The 26,010-nt window shown below is 48.3% G+C and overlaps 8 protein-coding genes across 8 annotated transcripts; 5 read left to right on the forward strand and 3 right to left on the reverse strand.

Annotated features, from left to right (window-relative positions):
- Positions 1-1,138: 1,138 nt before the first annotated feature.
- On the forward strand, positions 1,139-2,192 carry BHQ10_004483 (uncharacterized protein; the record flags this gene model as incomplete). The annotated part of the gene is made up of 2 exons (XM_040876853.1): positions 1,139-1,823; positions 1,888-2,192. 2 exons carry the CDS (start codon positions 1,139-1,141, stop codon positions 2,190-2,192), a joined length of 990 nt encoding a protein of 329 aa, XP_040732987.1.
- A 504-nt stretch (positions 2,193-2,696) lies between these two features.
- On the reverse strand, positions 2,697-5,960 carry BHQ10_004484 (uncharacterized protein; the record flags this gene model as incomplete). Its single annotated transcript, XM_040876854.1, has 6 exons — positions 2,697-2,886; positions 3,692-3,765; positions 3,815-4,947; positions 4,994-5,392; positions 5,452-5,477; positions 5,524-5,960. 6 exons carry the CDS (start codon positions 5,958-5,960, stop codon positions 2,697-2,699), a joined length of 2,259 nt encoding a protein of 752 aa, XP_040732988.1.
- Positions 5,961-7,389: 1,429 nt separating this feature from the next.
- On the forward strand, positions 7,390-8,751 carry BHQ10_004485 (uncharacterized protein; the record flags this gene model as incomplete). The annotated part of the gene is made up of 2 exons (XM_040876855.1): positions 7,390-7,453; positions 7,802-8,751. The coding sequence occupies 2 exons, from the start codon at positions 7,390-7,392 to the stop codon at positions 8,749-8,751; spliced, it is 1,014 nt and encodes a 337-aa protein (XP_040732989.1).
- A 153-nt stretch (positions 8,752-8,904) lies between these two features.
- Positions 8,905-10,524, reverse strand: BHQ10_004486 (uncharacterized protein; the record flags this gene model as incomplete). The annotated part of the gene is made up of 2 exons (XM_040876856.1): positions 8,905-9,930; positions 9,979-10,524. The coding sequence occupies 2 exons, from the start codon at positions 10,522-10,524 to the stop codon at positions 8,905-8,907; spliced, it is 1,572 nt and encodes a 523-aa protein (XP_040732990.1).
- Positions 10,525-14,092: 3,568 nt separating this feature from the next.
- On the forward strand, positions 14,093-15,736 carry BHQ10_004487 (uncharacterized protein; the record flags this gene model as incomplete). Its single annotated transcript, XM_040876857.1, has 1 exon — positions 14,093-15,736. One exon carries the CDS (start codon positions 14,093-14,095, stop codon positions 15,734-15,736), a length of 1,644 nt encoding a protein of 547 aa, XP_040732991.1.
- A 560-nt stretch (positions 15,737-16,296) lies between these two features.
- On the forward strand, positions 16,297-19,296 carry BHQ10_004488 (uncharacterized protein; the record flags this gene model as incomplete). Its single annotated transcript, XM_040876858.1, has 1 exon — positions 16,297-19,296. The coding sequence occupies one exon, from the start codon at positions 16,297-16,299 to the stop codon at positions 19,294-19,296; it is 3,000 nt and encodes a 999-aa protein (XP_040732992.1).
- Positions 19,297-19,999: 703 nt separating this feature from the next.
- BHQ10_004489 (uncharacterized protein) lies at positions 20,000-22,262 on the reverse strand (the record flags this gene model as incomplete). The annotated part of the gene is made up of 4 exons (XM_040876859.1): positions 20,000-21,795; positions 21,921-21,986; positions 22,043-22,169; positions 22,236-22,262. 4 exons carry the CDS (start codon positions 22,260-22,262, stop codon positions 20,000-20,002), a joined length of 2,016 nt encoding a protein of 671 aa, XP_040732993.1.
- Positions 22,263-23,090: 828 nt separating this feature from the next.
- On the forward strand, positions 23,091-25,399 carry BHQ10_004490 (uncharacterized protein; the record flags this gene model as incomplete). Its single annotated transcript, XM_040876861.1, has 4 exons — positions 23,091-23,170; positions 23,230-23,724; positions 23,776-25,328; positions 25,377-25,399. The coding sequence occupies 4 exons, from the start codon at positions 23,091-23,093 to the stop codon at positions 25,397-25,399; spliced, it is 2,151 nt and encodes a 716-aa protein (XP_040732994.1).
- Positions 25,400-26,010: the final 611 nt, after the last annotated feature.

Raw genomic sequence — 26,010 nt, forward strand, 5'->3', positions numbered from 1 at the left:
ACCGTATTTGTGACGTGTGTAGGTAGCCTCTCATATGTAGTTCTGTGCTAAATGAAGGAACCAGGAGGCCGCGTCATAAGTAGCTCAATCTTGAGGTTGAGCTCTGATCGTCCCCGCAGATAGGCATATCTTCTCCAGCGGCACCCTCATATAATGTTGTATAAGAAGTTTTGAGCTTACCATAAGCATAAAGTACCTAGTCTTTGGCATGTTGGATTGCATCATATGCCTAAAAGAGCTTGATGTGTTTTTCTGCTTGTGTAAGGATTTAAAGCCATATGAGCTATCTCTAGATTTATGATGAGACAATACTCTACAACCTCCGACAGACGGCTTTGAGTAATCTGCTACACATGTATGTTTGAACAAGCATATTCATCAGACAGTAACTCTCATCTGTCATGAGAATGACCCTTTAGACAGCCCTCTTTATGGCTGCTTGTTGGCTTATCCTTGATGATTACCATGAGCTAAGTGATCACATCACTAATGATCCTAGAAACTTCCACGTGATATCAACCTGCAGATATTTTTCTTCTTATATAGCAGGACGTAGTCTTCCTAAATAACATTTGGACAAAAGAAGAAGTTTCTACGAAAACAAGTAGGGCTAGGGCTAATCGCTTAGGGCAGATCAATCACGAGAACTCCTTCTGCATAAATTCCAACTTATTCCAATTTAATCCATTTCATGCATATTCATGCACAAATTCAGAATCACTAGTCCAAACACGGCAAGCCTTGAGACCCCAAACCGAAAGTAACTCTAGTCGCTCCACGCTAATGCTGAATAAATCAACGACTGTACATATCGGACTCCGACATCCTGCTAAATCACGTGTATCCATAGCTCTCTGGCCAATTAGAAGTTGAGAAGATGTAGCTTTGATACTCAAGTATCAGATTGTTTGTCAAGTAACTAGTAGCTGGGCAAGTACTAGTGAGGGGTACATCGATCTCTTTGTTTGAGCTAGAAGCTTATAAATTCAACATGGCCTCTAGGTCACTTTCTTTGAGACTACAACTGCTACAACTGAGAGGGAAGATACGTTGACCTTCGTACAGTAGCCTTTTTTGAAGCCATCTATCGCCAAATACCACGTGCATACGACCTCGAAAAGCCAGCGTAACACAGAAAATGCCCTTTTCGTACGACAAAGATGTTGGTGGTGCACTGGAGATGATGAAAGCTTTCTCGACCAAGATGGGCGTGCCCTTGACTTTCGAAGGAATTCCAGTCGGTGATGTCGAGGGTCGACGAGCGCAGTTCAAGAAAATGATGTCAATGATGCCGGCGTCTGGGTTGTCTATGCCAGAAAATATCGAAGTCAAGGATTTCACTGCAACGGCGCCGGACGGGTTTGAGGTTCCTTTGCGATGGATCTCTTTGAAGAAAACCGAGGGCGAGGAGCAAAAACCAGGACCAGTGGTGTATCATGTCCATGGCGGCGGAATGATTCTTGGCAGCGTCGCGCTTTCAACGCCTTCAATGATTGCGCAGGTCAATGCAACTGCTGTACCTGTTCTCACGGTCGACTATCGATTGGCACCGGAAAACCCTCATCCAATCCCCGTAAACGACGTCTATGCGGGTTTGGTATGGCTGCAAGAACATGCCGCCGAGCTGTCTGTTGATCCCGCGAGAATTGGTATTTTGGGCGAGTCGTCTGGTGGCGGGTTCGCGGCTGGTGCTGTGTTGATGGCAAGAGACAAGAAGCTCAGTCCTCCGATCGCGAAGCAGATGCTCTGGCAGCCAATGCTTGATGATCGCAATACCGTTGCGGATGAGCGTATTGCACCATTCGCATTCTGGACTTATGAAGGTACGTTGATGCACTACATTGTGCTCATTGTGTGTAATTAAAGATCGAGCTAACGCTGCTGAAGACAACAAAACCGGCTGGGGCGCCCTCCTAGGCGACAAAGCCGGTACCAACGATGTGGATTACTACGGCTCTCCGGCAAGAGCAACCGACCTCTCAGGTCTGCCAGATACATACCTCGAAGTCGGACAACTCGATGTGTTTCTGTACGACACCATCGACTATGCGCGCAATCTGTCCAAGGGAGGCGTGAACGTTGAGTTGCATGTTTACCCGGGTTGTTGTCATACTTTTGACAAGGTTTCTAGAGATGGGCAGAAGACGAAGCGTGCGTTGGATAATCGATACACATACTTGAAGAGCATTTGAGCTTGATACTTCAGCCGTGGCTGTGGTGAAATCAGGAAGGCTGAGTCATCATTTACGAGGTGTGATGGCGTGGAAGGCCAAATGATGGAGATTCCATACGGCGCAAGGACAGACTGCAAATTCTGATCTTGTAACTATCTTCTGCGTCTATATGTAGTTTGTGCTTAGACACTAAAGAATCAATGACCTCAATGAGTTGCATTCCACCAACTGCAACATATCGTGGGATTCTGTCTCGATAATATGTATCCCTGCCTAGATCGGTAGCGTGTCGCTGCGGTGCTTGAGCTGTATTTCTATCGCTCGAGTGCACCCGAATCGATCTGACGAGTTGACGCTGGTACAACCCTGGTGCTTCACATATTCTCGTTGCTCTCGAAGGGGAGTCACTCAGCGACCAGCGACCTGGTAACTCTGGACGGCACGGCCAACATGCTCTCCTTTGACCCACGAGCCTCATATCCCAATCTTATCTTTAGAGAATTCCCCGTTGATTCTCCAGTCTCATTTCTCCCTCTCAACACTAACAACATTCACGTTCATCTTCCTCTCCAACTCTTCTTTTTGCTGCTCCGTCGGCACAAGCCCCAGCGCAGACTCAATCTGTGGCGAAGCCGTCATTCCGATTCCTGCCCAGGCCATGAGACCGACACCGAAGAGGAGGCGGGTTCGCGGGGAGAGGTTTTTGTATGAACTATTGGAAAGGGTGGTTGTTAGTTTGTGCCAGGCAGGTGAGGTGTTCGATTGGGGTGGCGGGAGGGATTGCAATACCTCCAGAACGACATTGTTGTTAACTTGGGTTTGATCAGTACCGACTTAAATATGGTCGAAGTTCCTGCGATTGAGATTGAGTTGAAGTGAAATGTGAGGGTAGACACGGAGAAATCAACAGCACGTATGACGGAACAATACGCTAATTCGTCCGCAGCTATAAGCATCCAGCTCCGCAAAATATCCCATTATGTAAGCATTCTATTTCAATTTCTCCCTGTTTGGAAGAAATTGAAAAAACAATATTAAGGTTATAGAGAATATACAGGCGATAATTTCATTAGACTCTGCTGTCTTCTATAGACTCGAATCTTGAAGACAAAGCTGACATTTGCTAGAAGCTGCATCGAGGTAGTAAGCATGTATTAAACAATGTCAGACCGGGAATAGATGAAATAAAATAAACAAGCTATTTAAACTAGATAAAAAGCACCAAAAAACACAAAAGCTGTCCAGTCACAGCTTTAATCAAGCAACAACAGTCGTAATCACGTTCATAATACAGATGGATAGCTCTGTCCTGTTTTGTTTCTTTTCTCATCCCCAGGATTCATCTTCTCTGATGCAGTCGCTGATAGAGGTATAACTAGATTGCAAGATGAAGAGATAATTTATACCCATACTGCAGGTAGACCGGTGAGGTACACATAAGACATGCTCCTGACACGTCAAGACCTTTCTTCACTCTTTGTGTTTACGTCGCTGGCTCTCTCGTCTATGACCCGTACGCTTTGTTGATATCGGCTTTGAAGTGATCAACAATCTTCTTGCGCTGGAGCTTTTGAGCTGCAGTTGTGTATCCCTATTTCAATTAGTATATATATTTCAGCAATATTCAGTAGGTGACTAACGTTTTGTGGGTTCCATTCCTCGTCGGACAAGACGACTCCACTGATAATCTCAATACCCCGAAGGTTACCAGACTTGCCAGCGTTCTGTAATTCCTTCAGGACAGCCGACTTGAGCTTCTCGTTGTGTACCAAAGACTCTAACGTCTGTCCCTCAATACCCTGCGCCTTGGCAATCTTCTGCAGCTCGGCCTCAACCGGTACGATGATGGCAACGGGTGTGCTTTGGCTCTCTGCAGCATAGATGCAGATGTTTGCCACGACCGGGTGTGCACGGTACACAGACTCCAACTTCTCCAATGCAATGTACTCTCCGTTCAAGGTCTTGACCAAGTTCTTCTTCCGGTCAATAATGCGCAGGTGGCCGTACTGATCGAATTCACCAATATCACCGGTGCGGAACCAACCATCTTCAGTGATTGAGTTTTTGGTCTCTTCTTCGTTCTCGTAGTAGCCCGACGTAACACTGGCACCGCGGATGAGAATTTCGCCCTGTGGGGGTTTGTTCTTGACAGAGTAGCCTGCATCCAAATAGTCGACCAGTTTGATCTCAATAGATGCAGGAATGTCACCGAGTGCTTCTGGGTTCCAGGCCAATGGGTCCTGGAGCGCACCCATGGCGGTGGTTTCAGTCAAGCCGTAGCCACTGATCATTGGCGCAATGGCATACGAGATGAACTTCAATGTATCCTTTGCAATGGGACCACCACCATTCATCAAGATACGAAGACGACCTCCCGTGGCCTCACGCAACTTTTTGAAAACGACAGCGTCCAGCACACCAGAACCGGGCAAGCCGCTTTGCAACAAAAACTGCTTGGCGGACAAGGCACCCCAGAACATGTTCTTGACCACAAAGCTGGCCTTGTTCAATTGGGCCAAAATACCCTTCTTGACGGTCTCGAAAACGGCGGGCACTCCAACTAGGATAGTCGGTTTGAATTCACGAATGTCGCCTTTGCAGTTTCGCACGGAGCTATCGGATAGTGTTCTAGGGTTTCCGTAACCCATGGTGCCGCCCCAGAACATGCAGGCATTTTCAAACACAAACTCGAGAATGTGGGCAAGAGGAAGATAGGTCAACAAAGAATCGCCGGGTCCGATGTATGGGCCGACAATGACGGTGACACCGGCAACTATTTCTATTAGCTTTTGACATTCATAGGAAAGGACGATACATACCGGCAGCAACTACATTTCCATGCGACAACGACACACCCTTTGGTGCGCCAGTCGATCCGGAGGTGTACATGATACAGCAAAGGTCCTCAGGCTTAGGAGGGACAGGGTCAACCGGGGTTTCCTCGCCTGCCTTGGCCAGATCATCAATACTGATAACGTTGAGATGGCTGAACTCCGACTTGAGTTTGTCGAGATCTGCTTGCTTCACTTCAGCGCCTCCGGTGTTGTAGATGACATGTTTGATGTTGGGGATGTCCTTGAGGACGTTGATGAGAGAGGGAATGAGTCCGGGGTCGAGGAAGATGGCGTCGGTCTTTGTTTGTTTGAGAGAATGGCTTAGACCTTCTTCTCCCAGGGTGTCGTATGCGGTGACGAAGGTTATGGATTGGGATGCAGCCCCTGATTTGTGAGTTTTTATCCTGATGAAATAGGACCGATGGAACAGAATAAACACTTACCATGAGCCATAGCTAACCAGTGCGCACTATGAACGTCAGCAGATGTCTTGCAGGAGTCGCTGTCGAGCTCACCTAGTAGCAGCATAAATATGCACTCTGTTACCCTTTTCGAGACCCAACTTGCGCAACCCCGAACCCAGCTTCAAGACCAGCTTCTCAAACTCCACAAACGACAGATATTCATAGCCAGTGAGCTCGAAATAAGTCCATTTCTTTTCAACTTCCTGCTCAACGCCATCGACAAGCTTCTTCACCTTCTTGTTCTCCACGTGCGTCTTGACGATACGCCGGGATCCGACGCACTTGGCGTTGCCAAAGGTTTTGGCGCCCCTTCGGAGGATGTCGTGGATAGTCGCGACATCGTCGGCGGGACGAGAGATGAGTTTGTCCTTTGCGGCTGGGTTTCGGCGGGGGATGGTTTCGCCTTCGACGGGTTCGTAGCCGGATGCTTCGACTGTGAAGGGCGCTCGTTTGGACATACGAGGCTGGATGATATCGCGGCTCGCCATTTTGAGTGATGGGAGGATAAAAGTCGAAAGGAATTTGAGGAAGATCGAGTTCGAGTCGGGAGAGAAGAGAGAAATATATGAGAAAGTGTCGTTTAGCCTTCAAGCCGCTTTGGAAGGAGCAGGTCAGTGATTTGACTAGTGATGCGATACGTCAGAGCCTTTTCGGGTAGGGGTAAAAGTCTCGCTGCGCCGCTAGAGTTTACTTACGTCTATGTCTTGGACTCTGGGCTTGCCCGACGACAATAAATGCTTGAAAGAAAATGAGTAAAGGAAAACAGAGAATAATTTCTTGCAACAGAATGAGAGAACTAAAGAAGCCTCACGCGGCGTTTTGCGGAGAGGAAAGGGAGGAGCAGACTTGACTTGGGCTAGCTAACTAAGTTAATAGCGACGTAGGATGACTTAATTCGGGTGGCTTGCTTAGAGCTTTGCTCCTCTTCTTTTCCGCGCTAACAATACTTAATAGCTGGTCAATTAATATGTCTTGGCGTTTTCTTTCTTTTACTACATAGTACCAAATAGTATGTAAGTTTTGCCTCTACTCCGTTGCTTTTAAGCACCGAGTCCAGCACTGCCTTTCATCACAAGCTGTTACTGGTTCTACGAGACTAGAGTTTGAAGCGATTATGCCTGAGCAAGCGAGTGCCTTACTACGCACCTATTTGATGGTCGCAGACCGTCTGCCGTCTGTGCGTCCCTGGAATTGTAGGTTTCCACATAAAAAGTAAACATGGAGGCCTTACCATCGATAGCATATCTTTAGCCTATCGCGCATAGCCAGCCATATCCTTGGATATTGGGCCCTTCTCTCTATCTCGTTGATGTGGGCACTGGACAGGCAAGTGCATAACTGTGTATCGTGTATAGTGTGTACGATGACGTCCTTCTGTTGTCGCCCCAGGCCAGAACGAGACACAGCGCTCTGATTGGTTGCTAGGGCCAATAGCTTCCAGCCCTGGCGACAAAGCGCTGATTGGCCGGCCTGTTTGTTGGGGTTAGCGTCCCAACAGCTCTTTAATTACGGGCTAATATGATATGTACTATGTAGGTATCATACGTGGATAGTATTGTATAGGAGTGACCAGGTCGATGCTTGGGTTTAATCAGGAGGCTCTTGCATATCTGGTTCTCGACTAAATACAAATTCTCATCCAAGATTGCTAGTGTAGCACATTGCCTAGCAATATAAGTGCATGATAGTACGGCACATTCTTTGAAGCGTTCAGCATGAGGTGTATGCAGCGCGTAAAACAATTACCTCAAAATTACCCATCCAGTAAATGATGCGGGGTAACATTTTCTCTTTCATACGATTCGCTTCATCCACCGGTTCATCCAGCGTCGTCGATTATTCTACGATCTATCACGCGCGAATCCATAAGGCTACGCAACTGACCCAACAGTTCCGATACTAGTCAGCCGATAATCAATGTCAGACGCCCTTTTGGACTTTCTCTCGTCCATTGGCGAGGAAGTCGTTGATGCCGAGGAAGGTATGTGATTTTTTTTTCTGCCAGGGCTACATGCGTAGTCAGTCGACTAGTCCCACAAAAGTAGTTATCAATCTAGGCGCATTTTGCCTAGGTAATAGGTATCGTTATTGCGCCGAGGTATAATAATGCAGATGATATTGGCTTCTGCTATCTGGGGTCTGCATGTAATTATGCATGTTGTCGTTACACGGAGTATGGAGGCGGTTGCATGTACATTACCCCTTTTCGGAAGAAGCACGAAGACAAACATGTGACTTTCTAGCCCTATCCCCAATCTTCACTATGCACCCACCACAACAGACACACACGCATCCACCAGATTAGTTACGAAAGGCTGATAGAATCCAGAATCATTTCTTCTCTTCTCCCGCACAATTCCCTCCAACAACCTAGGCTTCCTCAACTCGCGCGCGACAACAATAGACCTCACCATACACTCCCACGACTATACAATCCACCAATCGCCCACTCTACTCTCCTCAACTCGAGACGGGGGTACCACGGGCGCCGTACTGTGGAAAATCACGCCTTTATTCGCATCCTGGATTTCGTCCACCTCCACAAACCCGTTTTGGTCATCACAGTCGCAGGCTTTGGGGAAGGATGCGGCGGTGCTTGAACTCGGGTGCGGAATCTCGGGGCTGGTGGCGCTCACGCTTGCGCCGTTGGTGAGAAAGTATGTCGCTACGGATCAGGAGTATGTGAGGCGCTTCTTTCGGCAGAATGTTGATGAGAATCGGCCTATCTCTACCAAAAAGGGGCCATCGAAGAAGGGGCGAGCAGCAGGAGGGGGCACAAAACGGGGAAAGGATAGCACCAACGCCAATAGCGACAGCAACAGCAATATAGAATTCATCCCGCTGGATTGGGAACTGGATGTCCCGCGTAACGAGACTCTTCATGCTGACGACACGACCACCGAAGCAGGATTCGATCTGGTGATTTCCTGCGACTGCATATACAATGAAGCCCTCATCCCATCTTTTGTGCGCACATGTGCCGATGTTTGTCTATTACGGTCAGCTGCCAACACCTCCAATCACAACGCAAAAGGTGAAGGGGAAAGAAACCCGACGATAGCGATGATAGCGCAGCAACAGCGGTCGCCGGATGTATTCGAAGCATGGCTCAAAGAGTCGTTGCGCTATTTCCGGGTTTGGAGAGTTGAGAAATTTGAATCCGGCCCGAGGACGGGTTCTGATGAGGCAGGGGGAAGTAGTGGATTGGACGAAGGGAGTGGGTATGTGGTTCATGTCCTTGTGCTCAGGGATGATTTACCTTTCACTCCTTGTACTTAATTACGAAGTCAAAATAGATGAATAGAGTTATTACTTTTTATTGGTTGATAATTAGACAGACGATATGTTATGAAACATATGGGGAATCTAACAAGAAAAACGTGTATGATCAATGCAGATTTTTTCTCAAAAGCTCTATGTGTACTTCGAAGATTAGACTTGGATCGTCTGTCCGGCCAAAACTGCCGCTGCTGCAGCGTCTTCGGCGGTGGTGGTTGCTATTGCTAATTCGTTCTCTGCTAATGCCGGCGCCGTTGTATCGGCATGATGCCCAGGTGAAAGAGACTTTTTCGGCCATTGGTCGTTTGTGGCAGTGCCGTCAATCATGGACGCAATGCTGGCCTTGTTTGAAGACGGTTGTTCAGCAACGGCAGACGCAGATGTGACCGGACTAGTCGTTCCTTCCTTTTTCACAATATCCTCCTGCTGCGGCGAAGGGCCATTATTAAGATGATTAGTATTATGATCGTCGTGAATATCAGATGCAGACGTCGAGTATGTATCCTCCTCTTCGTCCATGTCTGGTTCCGTATGCACCGAGCCTCCACGACTATTTCCCGACGAATCCCTCTTCAGACTAGGTCGCTGTGGCCGCGGCGCATTGGGGTCGAAGACAGTTCCGCAGACCTCCAATGCGCGAGACTGACTACCCAGTGTGCGATCCTTGTGCTTTTTGGTTAAATGACACATGAATCCATGCAAGGTGACAAAATCGGATTTTCCGCAGTCGGGGGCCGGACAGTCGAGATATACAAGTCGGCCGTCCGAGGGGCGTTTCCATAATGCTCGACCTTCCGCATCGTATGTTGCCGGTCGACCGTGTCGCTCACCCCAAGCCTCTGCGTTCTTGATGGTGTATTTTTGCTTCTTTCGGAATGTGTTGCCGTGAGGGGCTGACATTATTGAGGCGCTTGGAGCTGGTGCCATTGGCGTTGGCTGTTGCAGGATTGTAGGTGGTGATGGAATATGAGGTTGTTGTTGTTGGTGTTGATGTTGTGGTGGAGCTCTCAGCTCTGATGGTCGTGGCTCGGGGGGRGTCTGTTGTTTGAAAAATGCTAATGTTGTGGCAGCACTTGTTTCCGACAAACGTCGTGGTGCTGGTGCAGGCGGTGATTCCATCTGGCCGTCCAGCAAACCCATAGACTCTCGCTTTAGTCTTTTCCTCCGTCGCCGTAAGTCCTATTTGCCATTAACAATTGTCACCCATAAAAGAAACGACTAACAAACCTCTTCTTCAGCCTCCGCCCTCTCAGTCACCATGCGGAATTCCTCGTCTTCCCGTCTCCTTAACGCAAGCATATGTGCACGGGCTGCCGCACGGCTAGCCTCTTCTTGTTCAATTTGCCGTAACCGGGCCTCGATCTGGTCTAGCTGAGATGTCATTGGTACAGGGAGAATAGGTGGATGAGACGGCGGGCGAGAAGGTGGTCCTGATTGTGGATGTTGTTGTGAAGATTGTTGCTGATGTTGCTGCGATGGCGGTGCTGACTGCGGCTGAAGATGTTGGTGCTGGTGCTGCTGGTATTGATGTGGCGCAGGAGCCGGTGGTAAAGGAGGTGGAAGAGGACCGGTAGAATGTTGATGAGGTAAATGATCTTGATACGGAGATCCATATGGACGGTGGTATGGAGGTGGTCCTGGTGTCGAGCCAGGTCCGTTTGGATTGATGGCTATGGGGTGGAATCGAGGTAGATTCAAGTTGTGACCGGGAGCATGGCCATTAAGACTTGGGTCTCCAGCAGGCGGAGGAGCTGCTGGAGGAGCAGCAGACATGGTGACTGTTTGGTCAGTAAAAATCGAACGCAGAGTATATCTTCGAATTAATCAATTACCTTCAACCCGTATGTGCAGTCAAGATGGATTAAGTCAATACAAGTCTCGGGATTTCAACACTTGCGTCTGTCCTCGTCGAGGAGAATGCTGTCACGAGATACAACTCCTATGAATGAAGGAAGCATTCAAGAGAACCCCTATGATCCTGGCGTAGGGAGACCCAAGGAGAAGAACGACGATTCAACCCAGGAAAGGAACAAACAAACAAATCCACAATAGGATTACGTGAGGATGGATCCAATCAAAGCAGTCAGGAACAGTCAGGGCTGATTTCCCAACCCATCCAATCGCTGTGAAGATTGCAACCAAGAATACGGATGCGAGAAAAGCGGAAATCTAAAGAACAGAGAGCGAGAGAAGAAAAGAAGAAAAGTGAAGCGTTGCAGAAAAGAATCATAGGCCAGCAGCCTGACATTGGCTGGCAGGAAAAGGCTAACAGAGTGGAGCCCAGCTTTTTTTCTATTTTTTTCTTGAAATAGATGCCCCTAGCCGCTTCGGGTGCCTGGAGGCTTAGCAAGACAGACTAACTTTGCTAATTTCACTAATTTCTACTATTTTCCATCTGGATCAGCACAGGAGAGATCGAGTCATCGCAGGCGATGTCAGGGCCGACTATTGGCTGCGCATGCGAGGAGAGACAGCTGAGTCAAGGCGACTAGCAACTAACTTAAAGTTAACTAGCGGACAGGGGAAGTCTAGACTTTGACGTAGTTGTTCTCTTGAATCTTCACTATTGGCCGATCACCAAGCTGAAGACGGTGAATAACAAGAACTGAGGAACATGGTACGATATGTACGTACGTACGAATGTATGTACGAGTATTTTCTTGTCTTCTAGTACAGGCCTAGATCTCACGTTTCAACAGTTTTGTCTTATTGGCGGGCGAACAGCCAATAGCCGACTATCCTTTTTGTCTTTGCTGTCAATAGTTTTTATTGCACGGGCCAATCAGGGGCTGTACACACAGAATCAAGAATTCGTCCAGTGCCCACTCGCGAATATCACACAGTTCCTGCTGGGCTGCGAGGAGGCCGTACGTCAATAATGTCTGTAGCTACGTACTTCGCATGGTCATTGTCGGGGAGTGGGCTTGACAGTTGATACATCATAATCTGAGATACATCTGATAAAAAAGATACATGGTAAATCAAATCAATCAAATAAATCAAATGAATCGGCTGCGGACTAACCCGATGGCGTTAGTGTGCTGGGCCCACCTACCCAACCGGTCGGATTGCATCGTTTCGGTCTTGCAAACTGGACTGTCCGCGATGGTTTTCATTCGTCGATCGCCGTCTGTTGCCGGATAACGGTGGCTGCATATGCGACATGCTGAAAGAAGACAGTCGCTTCTCTGTGTGGTGGGTTGTATCATCTGCAGGTGCGTCTATATCGCCTCGTTGTCACATGTACCGTGGTAGGTCAGACTGCAACTTGATAAGTTAAGATCGTGGATATGAACTGACTCAACAATGAATACATGAGACAAGCAAGCATTCTAAGCATGGGTGTGTCGATCGACAGTTCCGGGCCTGAGAGCTCGTATAGGCATCCATGGCAACAGGTCAGAAATGAAGCGTCCAATCAGCCGGGTACATAGGCTTTGAGCTGATCTATCCGTGCCTCATCTCTAGATTACTACCTAAGTAACGGTTCACTCACCCTCTCTTACGTAGCACTGGGTAACATAAAATCAGCTCGTCTTGATACATACTCCTCAATCGGCCTTGGACATATATGCAGGAAGTATGCCGATTGACCTTGGTAGTGGCAATCTCAACTACACGCAGAAACAACGGTTTTAGTTTGGTGATTTGGTCTGTTTTATCAATTGCTGCTTTGAACGTTCCTAGGCTCTTCGGTTGGGGAAAGTGATTCTCTCAAAAACAAGCCCCGAGGTAACCCTAGAAGACCACCCCTAATACACAGATCACAAAGCCACCAACGCCTCACCATAGCCTTCCTTGATCAGTTGTACATGCGGGGCACTATGGACGATGAATAAAATTGTTTCCACCAAGTTGAATTTTTGACGTTGCATATCATATACTTTCATATTGACCGGCTTTCTATGACAACCCTTCGCAGTGAATACCTAACCCATCATGAATCTTCTGAGTCATAAGTTCCAGTACAAGGTTATGCCCATTTTTCCCCGCTTGCTCTAGTACCTCACTTGCCTCCATGACTCTACAAATCTGAGTCAAGGTATGGCAATCGCACCGTGCAGCTGGCACAACCTCAAAAGGCCCGTAAGACCAACATAGCTTCACTTCATCGATATGGGGACGTGTGTCAGGATCTACTCGTAACATTTTTCGACAAAGAAAAAGTATCGTCGAAAACCAGCAGACATTTCCGTGTAGCTCTTGGCTACTTTGTAGCCGGGCTATCCATTCATCTGCACAATCTCGATATGGTAAATGTCTCCCCTTCTGGTCACAGACGACCGCCAGGTCCTGTCCAGCATGAACGAGCAACATATCCAGAAATACAGCCCCCAAGGAGTAGACATCGCCAGCTCGGCCGGGCCGTGCCCAGCCAATGGCCATCTCTTTCCATTCAGGCGCCTTGTAAACCCTGGTCCCGATTGTGGAGGTTGCTGTTTGGATTGTATTGCCCGGGTCATCCTTAGAGATACCAAAATCTGTCAAGAGAATGCGATCACCTTGTATCAATATATTCTGCGGTTTGATGTCTCGATGTCGGATGAATTGGCTGTGAAGATAGGCCAGGCCGCTGGTCAGACACCCATACCAAGACAGAAGTTGAAGCTGACGGCTCTGGCGCTCTTGAGCACTCGATTCGCCAATAGTCTCATAAAGATACTTTTCAAGATTCTGATCAGCCAGAGGCTTCATAATTATGTAGATTTTGTGATTGAAGATGTATGTCCCAATCAGCGATACGACGTGTTGATGCCGCGCTTTGGATATGACGTGCGCTTCATGTTTGATCCTGTCCTTTTGGAGTTTTTGGTCCGTCTCATTGATAGGCAAGAAAAAAACTTTGGCTGCATAAACGTAATCTCCTGCTGGCTTTCTTGCTTCGTAGACTGTAGCAAATGTGCCTCTTCCGATATCTTCGCCAGTTTGGAAGGGGAGTTCTTTCCGGTTGTAGTATTCTACTAATTCAGATGGTGTGCTCTCCATGACCATGTAATGAAATAGAAGGTCATTGGAACTCAGTCAGGATGCGTGTCAACAATTCACTTTTACTGGTGGCTGTAATAACAAGCTTTATACATGCGCCTCTAGAATGATGACTACTTGCTTTGAACTGTGCTGATCAATCGACTCGACCAATTCACTTGACAAGGCTGAGAAATAAATGCAATATTMCCCGACGATAAAACATCCCTGCATGACTGAAACCGACATCAAATGCGCTAGCCATAACCGACTACAAGTACCTTTGTCATTCAGCCTTCTATTCCTGTGAACCTTCTCACCGACGTCCCTCAGTCTGGCCATATTTCTAACTACCAGTACTCGCCTTGCCGTCAACATGGACATTTTCGGAACAACAGTTACTGCCATCACCGAAATCTACAGGATCACGATTTTCATCAAAGGTGTCGTTACGGATATTCAGAATCGAGACGCTGACAAGCAAGAAATTAGAGACAAGTTGGACCACGAACTCTTATTTCTAGAGTCATTCAAATGCTTGTTTTATGACAATGTTGGAAAATTCAACTACGATAGCAGGCTTCCAGAAAGCTTGAAGCGGGATGTTGAGATTTTATTATTTGCTCTCAAAGGGACGCTGGCGGAATATGGAATGTTAGCTGCAAAGCACGGATTGCTAGATCTGGATCAGGAAGATGATGCCCTAAAACCCCTCTCCGGACGGATTCAGCGTATTCAGCTGAAGGTGAAAGATCTCAAAAACAAAACCATTGACTGGGCACTATTCGACAAGAAGAAATTAACACAAACCCTGGCGGCATACAGTGGATGGACCGAGAGACTTCGACAAACCATGTCCTTGATGTTGCTTACTTTGGCTGCATTCGACAAGGACTCTCTCGCTAGATTCGCGACTGACAAAAATGCTCGCAACCTAGGCATTCAAAGTGTGGCCAAACGGCAGTTGCTTGCGAAAACCAAGACTCCGACAGACTTCTCTGCTCTTCAGGGACGAATCATCCTTGAAGATACGGATAACACATCGGATACAGACGTGAAGTTGGCAATATACATGGACGAAAAGCGGCAGCTTAATGAAAGAGTCGTGGTGGAGTACCGCAAGTACGGTAATGAGCTTATTCAAGCGACCAAGTTTGGATCGCCGCTTGAAAAGGACCTGAAAGCGTCTACAAGGGACCTGGCGTGGCTCCTTCACAACGCATTCCCTGCGGCTTCTGAGACTGACACAGAAGAGAATGAGACTTCTGGCTTCCTGACACTGCCGTGCATGGGATACATTGATCAACGTGAGACGCATCGGTTCCTCTTTGTTTATAGACTTCCATCGAATTTGACCTCTTTGGTGACCTTCCAACCATTGACCTTGCACGGTTTGATCAGTGGCAATATCCGCAACAAACCAGCTCTAGGAAATCGCTTCTTCATGGCTCATGCTCTCGCCTCCACCGTCCTGAATATACATAGCTTCGGCTGGGTCCACAAAAACATTTGGAGCCGAGGAGTCATTATGCTTCCCTCTTCAGCTGTATCGCAAGGGCTAAAACCCTACCTCACCGGTTGGGGCGTAGCACGCGCGGTCACGGACGGGACTGAACTAGCTGCGGACAACGAGATTGAACCCAACTTTTATCGACATCCGAAGCGTCAGGGTAAGCCGGAAGATAACTTCGACATTGAACATGACTTGTATGCGCTTGGCCTGGTGTTACTCGAGATTGGCGTATGGGAAACAATCAGCGTGATGTTTGGAACCGAGATCGATCAGGCGACGGCTTGCAACCAATTGCCCGAGGCCGAAGGGTTGCGGACGGCGTATATTCAGAAGGCATATGCGAAGCTATCAAAAGAAATGGGTGAGGCGTATATGACGGCGGTGATAAAATGTTTGACCGGATTCGAAGTTGGGACGGAGGAGGAGGACGAGGATCGAAGAAGTTCGTTGATTCTTGCATATAGAGAGAATGTGGTGAAAGTAGTCGCGAAGGGAATCGGACTGTAATATCCTTGATTATTAATGATTTATTTTGGGGTTAACGATCTTAGCGGATCATGTCCCTGGGTGACATCTAAAGCGCATATAGATGTAAGTGACAAGTGCGAGGCCACCAATAATATCAGTACATCGAGCAGCAACTATACCACTAAAACGAGTAAAATCAATGCGGACATGGCGATGCGATTCGGTGAATACTACTGATTGGCTGCATGCCCATGCGATTGAAATGGCTTAGCTGGAGCCGAGTCCAAATCTGTAGCACGTACTCGTACTCTGACCCCGTGACCCCTGTCTCTGGCTGTCCGACCTATTGGTGCTCATTATGCAGATCTTTGTCGTACTCTGTAAAGCCTAATGCAAACAGGCGTTTTTCACTCTCATGCTTCCTTCTTCACGATATCGTTTGTACGAATCGACCATAGTGTCACAGAATTGTGATATTATACAGACCTGTTAACAGCGAGTGTCTTCCATATGGACGGCGTTACGTCCCCCGCTAATCCTAGACTATCTTCTTAGCTACCTATAGATGGGTATCACCGAAAGGTGACACCAGCTAGATCATGACCATAGCCACATTTGAACTCGTGGAATACTCCACAAGGAGCGAAGTCCCCTTCGAGACTGGCGATGACCGAGGAAACGGTGCATCCGCTACAGTCTATGAAGCAAGAAGAAGAAGCAAGACGAAAACAACCGAGTACATCTTCGCCGCAAAAGTATTCTATCTACCACCAAACCACAAACACCGGGAGCTCCAAAGGGCCAAAATCCAACATGAGGCCGATTTGATTCTCAAGGCAAGGCATGAGCATACAATCTCACTAGTTACTACATACATATTCAACAACAAGGTCTATATCATCATGGAACCTCTTGCAGACCAAAATCTTGAGAATTACCTATATAATACTATAGCTCAGGAACCTGTCAGACGCCAAAGACAGCAGAATCAGATCCTCTCCTGGTTCGGATGTTTGATTAGTGGCTTAGCGTATCTGCATGAATTACTCATTCGCCATCGAGATATCAAGCCTCAGAATATCCTGATTCACGGCGACCGTGTCCTATTAGCAGATTTTGGCATTGCGACTGACAACCAAACGATGACTGTTTCGGGGAGTACTACTGCTGGCGGAACTGATTTATATAGACCTCCGGAATGGAAGCAGATACGTCCTGGTGTCTGGACACGTCCAGGAAGATCCGGAGATGTATTCTCTCTGGGAGCTGTGTTTTTGGATATGCTACTGGTCTATTCTGGTCAGACGCTTAGTGCAGTGTGTGATATTGACGGTAGACATCTTGTATACCGAGACCATTCGGATAGGTGGCTATCGGAACTTGGCAGCTTACCTTTGCCGGATGTTGAGTGGTATTCGACAATGCTTCTTGTTTGTCGGAGTATGTTGCAAATATTTCCTGAAGAGCGTCCGCGCGTGGAGGATTTGAAGGTGTGTTGGGCTTATCAACCCTTTCGAGTTGTTCCTGCCGCGCACTGCGGTTGTCATGCGAACATTGAACTGGCAGCAAAGGATGCAAGTGACGTTCTGATGAGCGCGTGTAGCAGAGGATATGAGTACGTTGTGCGAATTATGTTGCAGAGAGGGTTTAATGTCAATCTGAAGGACACCGTAACCGGTACAACATTGCTTTCATGCGCAGCTAGCAGTGGAATGGAAAATGTGGTAAAGTTTCTCATTGAAAATGGGGCAGACCTTGAAGAAACGGATATATATGGCCGTACAGCACTGTCATGGGCTGCAGAAAGAGGTTACCAGGAAGTGACACAGCTTCTTCTGAACAACGGTGCAATGGCACTAGGCACGGATAGTACCGGCCGTACAGCGTTATCTTGGGCCGCTGGGAACGGTCATGAATCGGTAGTTGAGCTTCTTCTCGAAAACGGTGCCAAGATCCAAGACATGGATAAGACTGGACGTACAGTACTCTCATGGGCTGCTCAGAGTGGCTCTAGGGCAGTGGTGGAACTCCTTCTGCAGGAGGGCGCGGAAATTGAAGGGAAGGATGAGGATGGACATACAGGACTTTCTTGGGCTGCCCAGCATGGTCGCCTGGCAGTGGTAGAGCTTCTCCTACAGAAGGGGGCTAAGTTTCAGACAGTGGATGACACGGGACGTACGGCACTCTCATGGGCTTTTAAAAGGGGTCATCAGGCTGTAGTGGAGCTTTTACTTCAACACGCTGCGAATGACACCACTGCAGATGCTTCTGGAGAAACATTAGTAGCGCCAAATACTGAGATTAGCCTACACGGGATGAGCAGGATCCAGAAACTGTATGGGAAGGATAATGTTGACCTATCGGTCCGAGGTGTCAATGCAGTCCCAATGAGCCAAGAGACAAGATCTGGAACCCCATTGAGTATTGGACAAGGATACGTGCAAGTCATGGTAATGAGAGGAAGGAAAGAGGACTACGATAAACTTTCTGTGCTATGGAGAGCCATTGCACTCGGAGACAGCCTGACAGCAAATGGTATACTAGACGAAAGCCCAAATATCCAAGCGCCAAACACAGTGGGTCAGACCGTATTGTGCTGGGCAGCTGAGCATGGAAGCAATGCCATGGTGGAATTGCTTCTCGATCGCGGAATAGACTGCGAGTTTCCGAGTTACGACGGGCAAACGCCATTATCGTGGGCCGCTGGTTACGGAAGAGATTCCACAGTGAGGCTGTTGCTTGCTCGAGGATCTTGCATCGAAAGACGCAGTAAAAATGGTCAAACGCCGCTGTCATGGGCCGCGATGTGCGGACAAGTCTCTACGGTGGAACTACTTCTCGAGAAGGGAGCTGATATAGAAAGTCGAAGTATCAGCGGTCAGACACCGCTGTCTTGGGCGGCGATGTACGGTCAGAGGGACACGGTTGGGCTACTCCTAGAGAAAGGGGCAGATCTTGATACTCGGAGCAACAACGGGAAGTCATCGCTGTTATGGGCTCTGGAGAAGGGTCATGAAGCTACCGCAGACTTATTGCTTGCAAAGGGGGCTAGTATTCAAGATCCATCGATTTATGGTTGGGCATCACTATTTCGGGCCCTCGAGTCCGGTCAAACTGAGGCACTGCAATCATTACTCGACAGGAATTTCAACATCAATGAGCGAAATGCTCTCGGACAGACTCCGCTTGCCTGGGCAGCTGAGCGAGGCAGAGACCCCATAATAAAAATGCTGCTTGACAAAACCCCTGACCTCGAGGCGAGGAGCAATAACGGCCAGACGGCATTATCCTGGGCTGCAGCATATGGACAAGTTTCCGCGGTCAGATTATTACTCGACCACGGTGCAAATATTGAAACTCAAAGCAGCAGCGGCCAGACACCGCTGGCCTGGGCTGCAATGCATGGGAGGGTGGCCACTGCAATGATACTCCTTGAAGCAGGCGCGAATACTGAAAATCAGTGTCGCGATGGGAAGACACCCCTGTTATGGGCCCTGGCGAAGGGACATGACGCAACAGTGGATCTTTTGCTTCTGAGCGGTGCTAGTATCAACTTTCATACCAAAGATGGCCGGAAAGTCGGATACAAGCTCGTGTAGCACTATTCTTATAAGCCGCCAGGAGGCGAAATAGTACATGTAGATAGCTCATTGTAGCGGCCTCCTCATGTAGCTGGTGGTGAATAGCCTAGCATAGACCATTCATCCACATTGCAGATGAATACTACCATGGTCAGCTATTTAGGCACACCTGTAACAACAGCTAAATGGCGATATCTCTGTTTGAAAATAGAAAATATAAAGGTATTGATAGAAGAAATAGAATTCTGTAAAAGAAATGTATTATGAGAGGAGATTTCGATTCTATAATCATATGCTCCATGCACCCACCATCCCAACAATCAAGCGTATGGATGAGGCCGTATGAGGGTCATTAGTAGATACACTTTTTGTAAATCGAAAAAAAAGTAAACCTTCCGTTCCGCCCGCCCGCCGTGTATTGTTTTTGCAGTCCAGGGAATCAGAAATCGACAACCGGTGCAAAGTTAAGATATAAAAACATGTTGTGAAGAAAGCAGTAATGAAGAGAAACACCGTCGCACCAAAAGCACAGAGTACCCGGATGAGGAAATATAGTAGAAAACAATCGAGAAAGAAACATGACAGCCATCAATATCTGTACAGTTATATGCGAACATGAGATCAAGGAGGTGGAGGAGGGACTAGATCAAGAGGAGAAGGGATCTAAATCAAACAATGTGGGAGAGAAGAAAAGAGGTTTTGTGCAGGAAGGAGCGCAGCTTTACTGCTTAGGCTCACCACCTTGCTCACCAGACTGTTGTTGCTGCTGGTTGTTGGACTCCTCCTGGCGAGCCTTGTGCATCTTGTCGAACAAGGTCAAGCTGGCAGTCTGGAGCTCATCGGTCTTCTGCTTGAGCTCCTCGGCAGTGGTGGCCTCCTCGCCAGACTGGGTCTTGGCGACGAATTCACGGAGGCTAGCAATCTTCTCACGGATCTGATCAGCCTCAGCCTTGTCAAGGCGATCCTCGAACTCCTTGAGGGCCTTGTCGGTGTCGTTCAAGACAGAGTCGGCGCGGTTAGCAGCCTCGATAGCAGCCTTGCGCTCCTTGTCCTGAGCACCGTACTTCTCAGCATCCTCAACCATGTTCTGGATCTCAGCGTCACTGAGACCGGAGCCAGAGGCAATGGTGATGGACTGGTCCTTGTTGGTAGATTTATCCTTGGCGTGAACGTGGACAATGGAATCGGCGTCAATATCGAAGGTGACCTCAATTTGAGGAACACCACGATGAGCAGGAGGAATGCCAACGAGCTGGAAGTTTCCGAGCATCTTGTTGTCGCGAACGAGCTCACGCTCACCCTGGTAAACCTTGATCTCGACAGCAGTCTGGAAGTCAGCGGCAGTGGAGAAGGTCTGGGACTTCTTGGTAGGAATGGTGGTGTTGCGGTTGATCAAGCGGGTGAAGACACCGCCGAGGGTCTCAATACCGAGAGACAAGGGGGTAACATCGAGCAAGAGCACATCAGTGACCTCACCAGCAAGCACAGCACCCTGAATGGCAGCACCAATAGCGACAGCCTCATCGGGGTTAACAGACTTGGCAGGGTCACGTCCGAAAATGCTCTTGACAGATTCGGTAACCTTGGGCATACGGGTCATACCACCGACGAGAATAACATCCTGGATGTCCTTGGCCTGCAAGTTGGCGTCCTTCAAGGCCTTCTTGACGGGCTCGTACGTGCGGTTGATCAAAGGGTCGACGAGGCTCTCAAGCTGAGAACGGGTCATCTTGAGATTGATGTGCTTAGCACCGGAAGCATCGGCAGTAATGAAAGGAAGGTTGATTTCAGTCTGGAGGGATGAGGACAACTCAATCTTGGCCTTCTCAGCAGCTTCACGGATACGCTGGATGGCCATACGGTCACCGGTAAGGTCAAGACCAGACTCCTTCTTGAATTGCTGGACAATGTGACGGACGAGGGAGATATCGAAATCCTCACCACCCAAGTGAGTGTCACCGTTGGTAGACTTGACCTCGAAGACACCCTTCTGGATCTCGAGGACAGAGATATCGAAGGTACCACCACCAAGATCGTAGACGGCAATAACGCGGTCGCTTTCCTTCTCCAAACCGTAGGCAAGAGCAGCAGCAGTGGGCTCGTTAACAACACGCAAGACGTTCAAACCGGCAATCTGACCAGCATCCTTGGTAGCCTGACGTTGAGAGTCGTTGAAGTAAGCAGGAACAGTGACGACACCGTTCTTAACAGGCTTGCTAAGGTAAGCCTCGGCAGTTTCCTTCATCTTTTGGAGGACGAAACCACCAATCTGAGAGGGAGAGTACTTCTGGCCACGGGCCTCAACCCAAGCATCACCGTTGGTGTGCTGGACGATCTTGTAGGGAACCTCCTTGATATCGCGCTGCACCTCACCATCAGTGAACTTACGTCCGATGAGACGCTTGGTGGCAAAGAGGGTGTTTTCGGGGTTAACGACGGCCTGACGCTTAGCGGCGATACCGACCAATCGTTCACCATCTTGTGCGAAAGCAACGACGGAAGGAGTTGTGCGAGCACCTGTCAATTAACACGTTAGCATATATCGAACTTGGATATTTTGGAAATGCAAGGCAGAGAGACTTCGAAGGCGCCTCGGAAGCCATGACCACCTTAGTTGCGAAAGGAGAAAAATTTTTGCTTACCTTCTGAGTTCTCAATGATCTTAGGAGTCTTGCCCTCCATCACAGCAACAGCAGAGTTGGTTGTGCCTAGACAATATTGTTAGTTATATTTCTTGAAATGCAATGAATTGCCAGAGACATACCCAAATCAATACCAATGACTGAGCCTTTAACCTTCTCCTCACCACCTTCTGTCGAGTTCCATCTCCGGAATGATGCACCGGGAGTTCTGATCGCAGAGGCGCGGGCGATGTAGGGAGTGCGCGGGAGCTATAACACACATGAGAATCAGTTTCTGTTCTGGGGAGAGCAGATCAAGTGATGATGATAACTTACCGCGCGAGAGAGACGGGAAGAGAGCATTGTGCTAGAAGTACAAACCAGGAATTAAACTAAAAGTATAAAAGTACAAAGAGGCCCTGAATCACTGAGATGCAAGCTGAAGAAGCACCAGCAGGAGATGAAAAGGGATGTATGAAAATAGAAAGAAGGGGTTTTGTGATAGGAATTGAGATGGATGGAAGGAAGGAAGAGAAAGGGAGAAGAAATTGAAGCCAAAATTTCCAGTCCCTAATAATCCCTTAGCTTTTCCTAATTGATGCTTAGCGCCCGGCGAAAAGCTAGGACAGGTCACGTGCTGGAGCACTGATCGAAGTCGGTAGAACCGTAGAGGCCACCCACTCCGGCACTCTGAGCACCAAAGAGCTCTCCGAAAGCCGGACAGCCGAGATGTGACCCTAACCCTAAATGCGGCCGGAAAGAGCTAACCGCTGCTAACAGCGCTAACCCAAAGGCTACCGTGTTGTGCCGTCATACCTTCCTGCTCGGCCTCGCCCACAGCTGACTCCACCTCTACTACCTAGTATGATAGAGCATCAGCACCCAGTGTGATCGAATCGAACTTGTCGATACAACCGCTTTGAAGAACCCTGGATAGAGCTCCCTTTGCAATTCGGAGACGTTGATCGCGCTACTCGACTAACTTGCCTTGTACATAAGCTCTTCACTCGGCCACTGTCTGGAGCTCTATCAATGAGTCACTAGTGACTAGACGCTACCATTCCATCCGACCATGCGGCGTCACTGATGCCTCCCTCCCCCGGTCAATCATGACACTAGATTATTCTCTACTGTTGGTGCTCACTTGGAATTAAGACATCATGGACTTTTCAGTTGACTAAAGACTAACTCATGTCTTTCGGAAGCTTCCCCACCGATTCGCTCATCCTGCCCACGAAACGCCGTTACTTTCCTTTCAAAATCCCAAACTTGTCAGTGATCCCTCGTTTCCAMCCCAGCCACTCTACTGATGCCGAGGGTTTGGTCTTAGCCATCATCAGCTCCGCCACTACATAAGCACCGCAGATCCCGATCGTGTCTATTTCGTCGCCCACAAGGTGGTCCACTCGATCCACGTCAAGTCGCAGAGATGGGATACAATTGAACGAATCCCCTTTGAACCCAAATGCCTTGCTGCTGCGTATGGATGGATTGTCGTCGGAGGTTCCGATAATGGAGAATGTGCTTTCATCAGTCTTCCTGGCCGGGATCCGCGCACCGCAAGTGACACAAGACCCGGACCCAGAACAGCAGACGTAGATACCGCACTGCCAATCGAGCTGGACGCAGATACAAGACTGTCGGCAGCGGCGGCAAATACTTCGGCAGAACAACGAGCATATACTGGGGCTCTAGAGAATGGCATTGAATTGCCGGAAATTTTCACCAAAACGTTGACCGGCAGTATCGTGAACTCCGTCACAGTTCATCGCCTTCCAGCCGACGAAAGACTCGGGTTTTCCCATGAGGACATTGCTGTGTTCAGGTATGCATACGTTGCTGCATGTTAAGCACTCGATCTAACAAATTTGAGTAGTAATAATGACAAGACGATCAAGATCTTCTCTTTGACGCGGCGCCAACTCCTCGAAACAAAACATCATCCCAAATGCATGAACTATGCCGTGATTTCTCCAGACTCTAGTCTCCTGGCGGCCGTGGGTGATGTGAACTTTGCCTACTTCTATCGAATCGTTCGAGACACAAACAGTATCGATTACGGCTGGGGAGGKGAGCGATTATCGGGTTGGGCGTGGGATCTCTGCTGTCGGATAGAGTTACCTCTGAGCACCGACTTGAACATGAGCCCGAATTTCGATGACGGTAGCTGCTTTACCATAGCCTTTTCGCCTTCGAGCCGCTTATGTGCCATTGGTTCACAGTCTGGTATTATCAGCATTTACGACGTAAATGTGCTTCTTGAATGTGTCTCGGGGGCACAGGGCTGCGACGCCCGTGTAGCTTTGTTTCGGTCATCCCGGACTGACTCCGCTGGCGCAGTACGCAGTATGGCATTTTCACCAGAGCCGTGGGATCTTCTAGTGTGGGTCGAAGATACCGGAAAGTTTGGCATAGTTGATATTCGCTCAGGCTTCTTTCGTCGGCAAATCGTGAATTTGGATAGAGATGATCCCGAGACGCAGAAAGTGCGACCTATATATAATTCACCATACCTGATACGCTCAGAAAGTGAAGAAAATGAACTCGGTACGAGAGACGAGATGGGCAATGTCCACCAAGCGGTCTTAGATTTGCTAAACGGAACGTCGTTAACAGGATTGAATACCAGCACCTCAGATAGAGTCACCTCCTTGCGCGAAAGTGTTCAATCGCTCACTGAAAGGGAACGACAGATTATTGAGTTTCTCAACACGGCCCGATCGTCATCTAGACAAGAAAGTGATGCAGATGATCGGGCACCAAGTACCGACAGTCATTCACGGCAACACGCCACCGCATCATCCCTAGGAGGTGCTACTGACAACGCTGATCACCCTTCTCGTACTACCTCGCCGTTCCGCTCTACGGATGCCGCGCTTCAGGAGCTCTTTCGCGAGCATTACCCTGGACGGGTTGGTGCCACAGAGCGAAGCTTTGGCCAAAGACGTCGTGCGTCCATTGTGATCTCGCAACCCAGTCAAGGTACAGGCCCGGCGCCCCACGCTCAAAGCGGCGACGAGGGCAATAACAATGCCATATCTGACTTTCAGTTGCGACTCAGATGGACGACATCGCCCACAAGATTGCAGTCATCAGATGGCACTTCACATAATAACGGTGCTAGTCTTGAACATGAGTTGGAAAACAATGGATCGAGCGCTGACAACGGTCAGACGATTTCGAGTGCTGGAGCAGAGGTTTGGAATATAGCTTATCCTGATGAAGAACTACCAACGGAAGCGTGGCAAACGTCACAACGGTCAAGATCCATTCCTCGTCGGATTCCGCGTCCTGGTACTACAACAGAAAGTCGGTATGATGCACAGCGCGCCTCAGCAGCAGAAATGCGGGCCAGTGTAGCAGCAGAACGACTGCGACGGCAACGGCTTGCGGCTAACGAGGKATGCTTTTTTTCCTTTTTTATCATTCGTATTCTGTCATTGGGCTTGTTGGGATCGACTGACTGTTGGCTCTTAGATTCGTTCCCCGAGATGGATTAGGCATATTCTGAGCAACGATCAGACAGAGAGACATTTTGGTTACATGCCCCAGGACCAAGATCCAGCAGACACTGCAGGGGTCGGCTGGGGCGCGGATGGCAGAAGCCTGTAAGTGATCTGAGTACACCGTTCCACTATGGACAACTAATGTCCTGGACATAGGTATATTGGAACGGTAGAAGGAATATTCGAATTTCAAATCAACGTGCAGGATCGCAAAAGTTTTCCAGTCTTTACTTGTCGATAAGAGTGAAAGTGTTTTGTCGAGACAAGGGTTTTTGGTCTCCAATTTGTATTATTGAGCTGGCGTTCAACACATGTTTTATCCTTATGATCCTGCTGCCTTTTTCAAGTGCCTGGACTGATGAATATGCAATGACCTTGGATCTTTCTACATGATATGCATTTCTATTTACGCTTTCTCGTATTTGTTGGCGGTATATTCTTCTTGATGAAACAAAATATTCAGTCCATAATGTACTTAGTGAATAATACTTATCTTACTACAAGGAGTGCGTTGCTTTATCCAATCCTTTGATATATATAATTATATTAACAAAGAAAACAAACATGAAAAAATGTAAGAGTATAAATAGGAAAGAAGGCTTCAC

The sequence above is a fragment of the Talaromyces amestolkiae genome (genome assembly GCF_001896365.1).
Source record: "Talaromyces amestolkiae strain CIB chromosome Unknown scaffold7.1, whole genome shotgun sequence".
NCBI classification, from domain to species: domain Eukaryota; kingdom Fungi; phylum Ascomycota; class Eurotiomycetes; order Eurotiales; family Trichocomaceae; genus Talaromyces; species Talaromyces amestolkiae.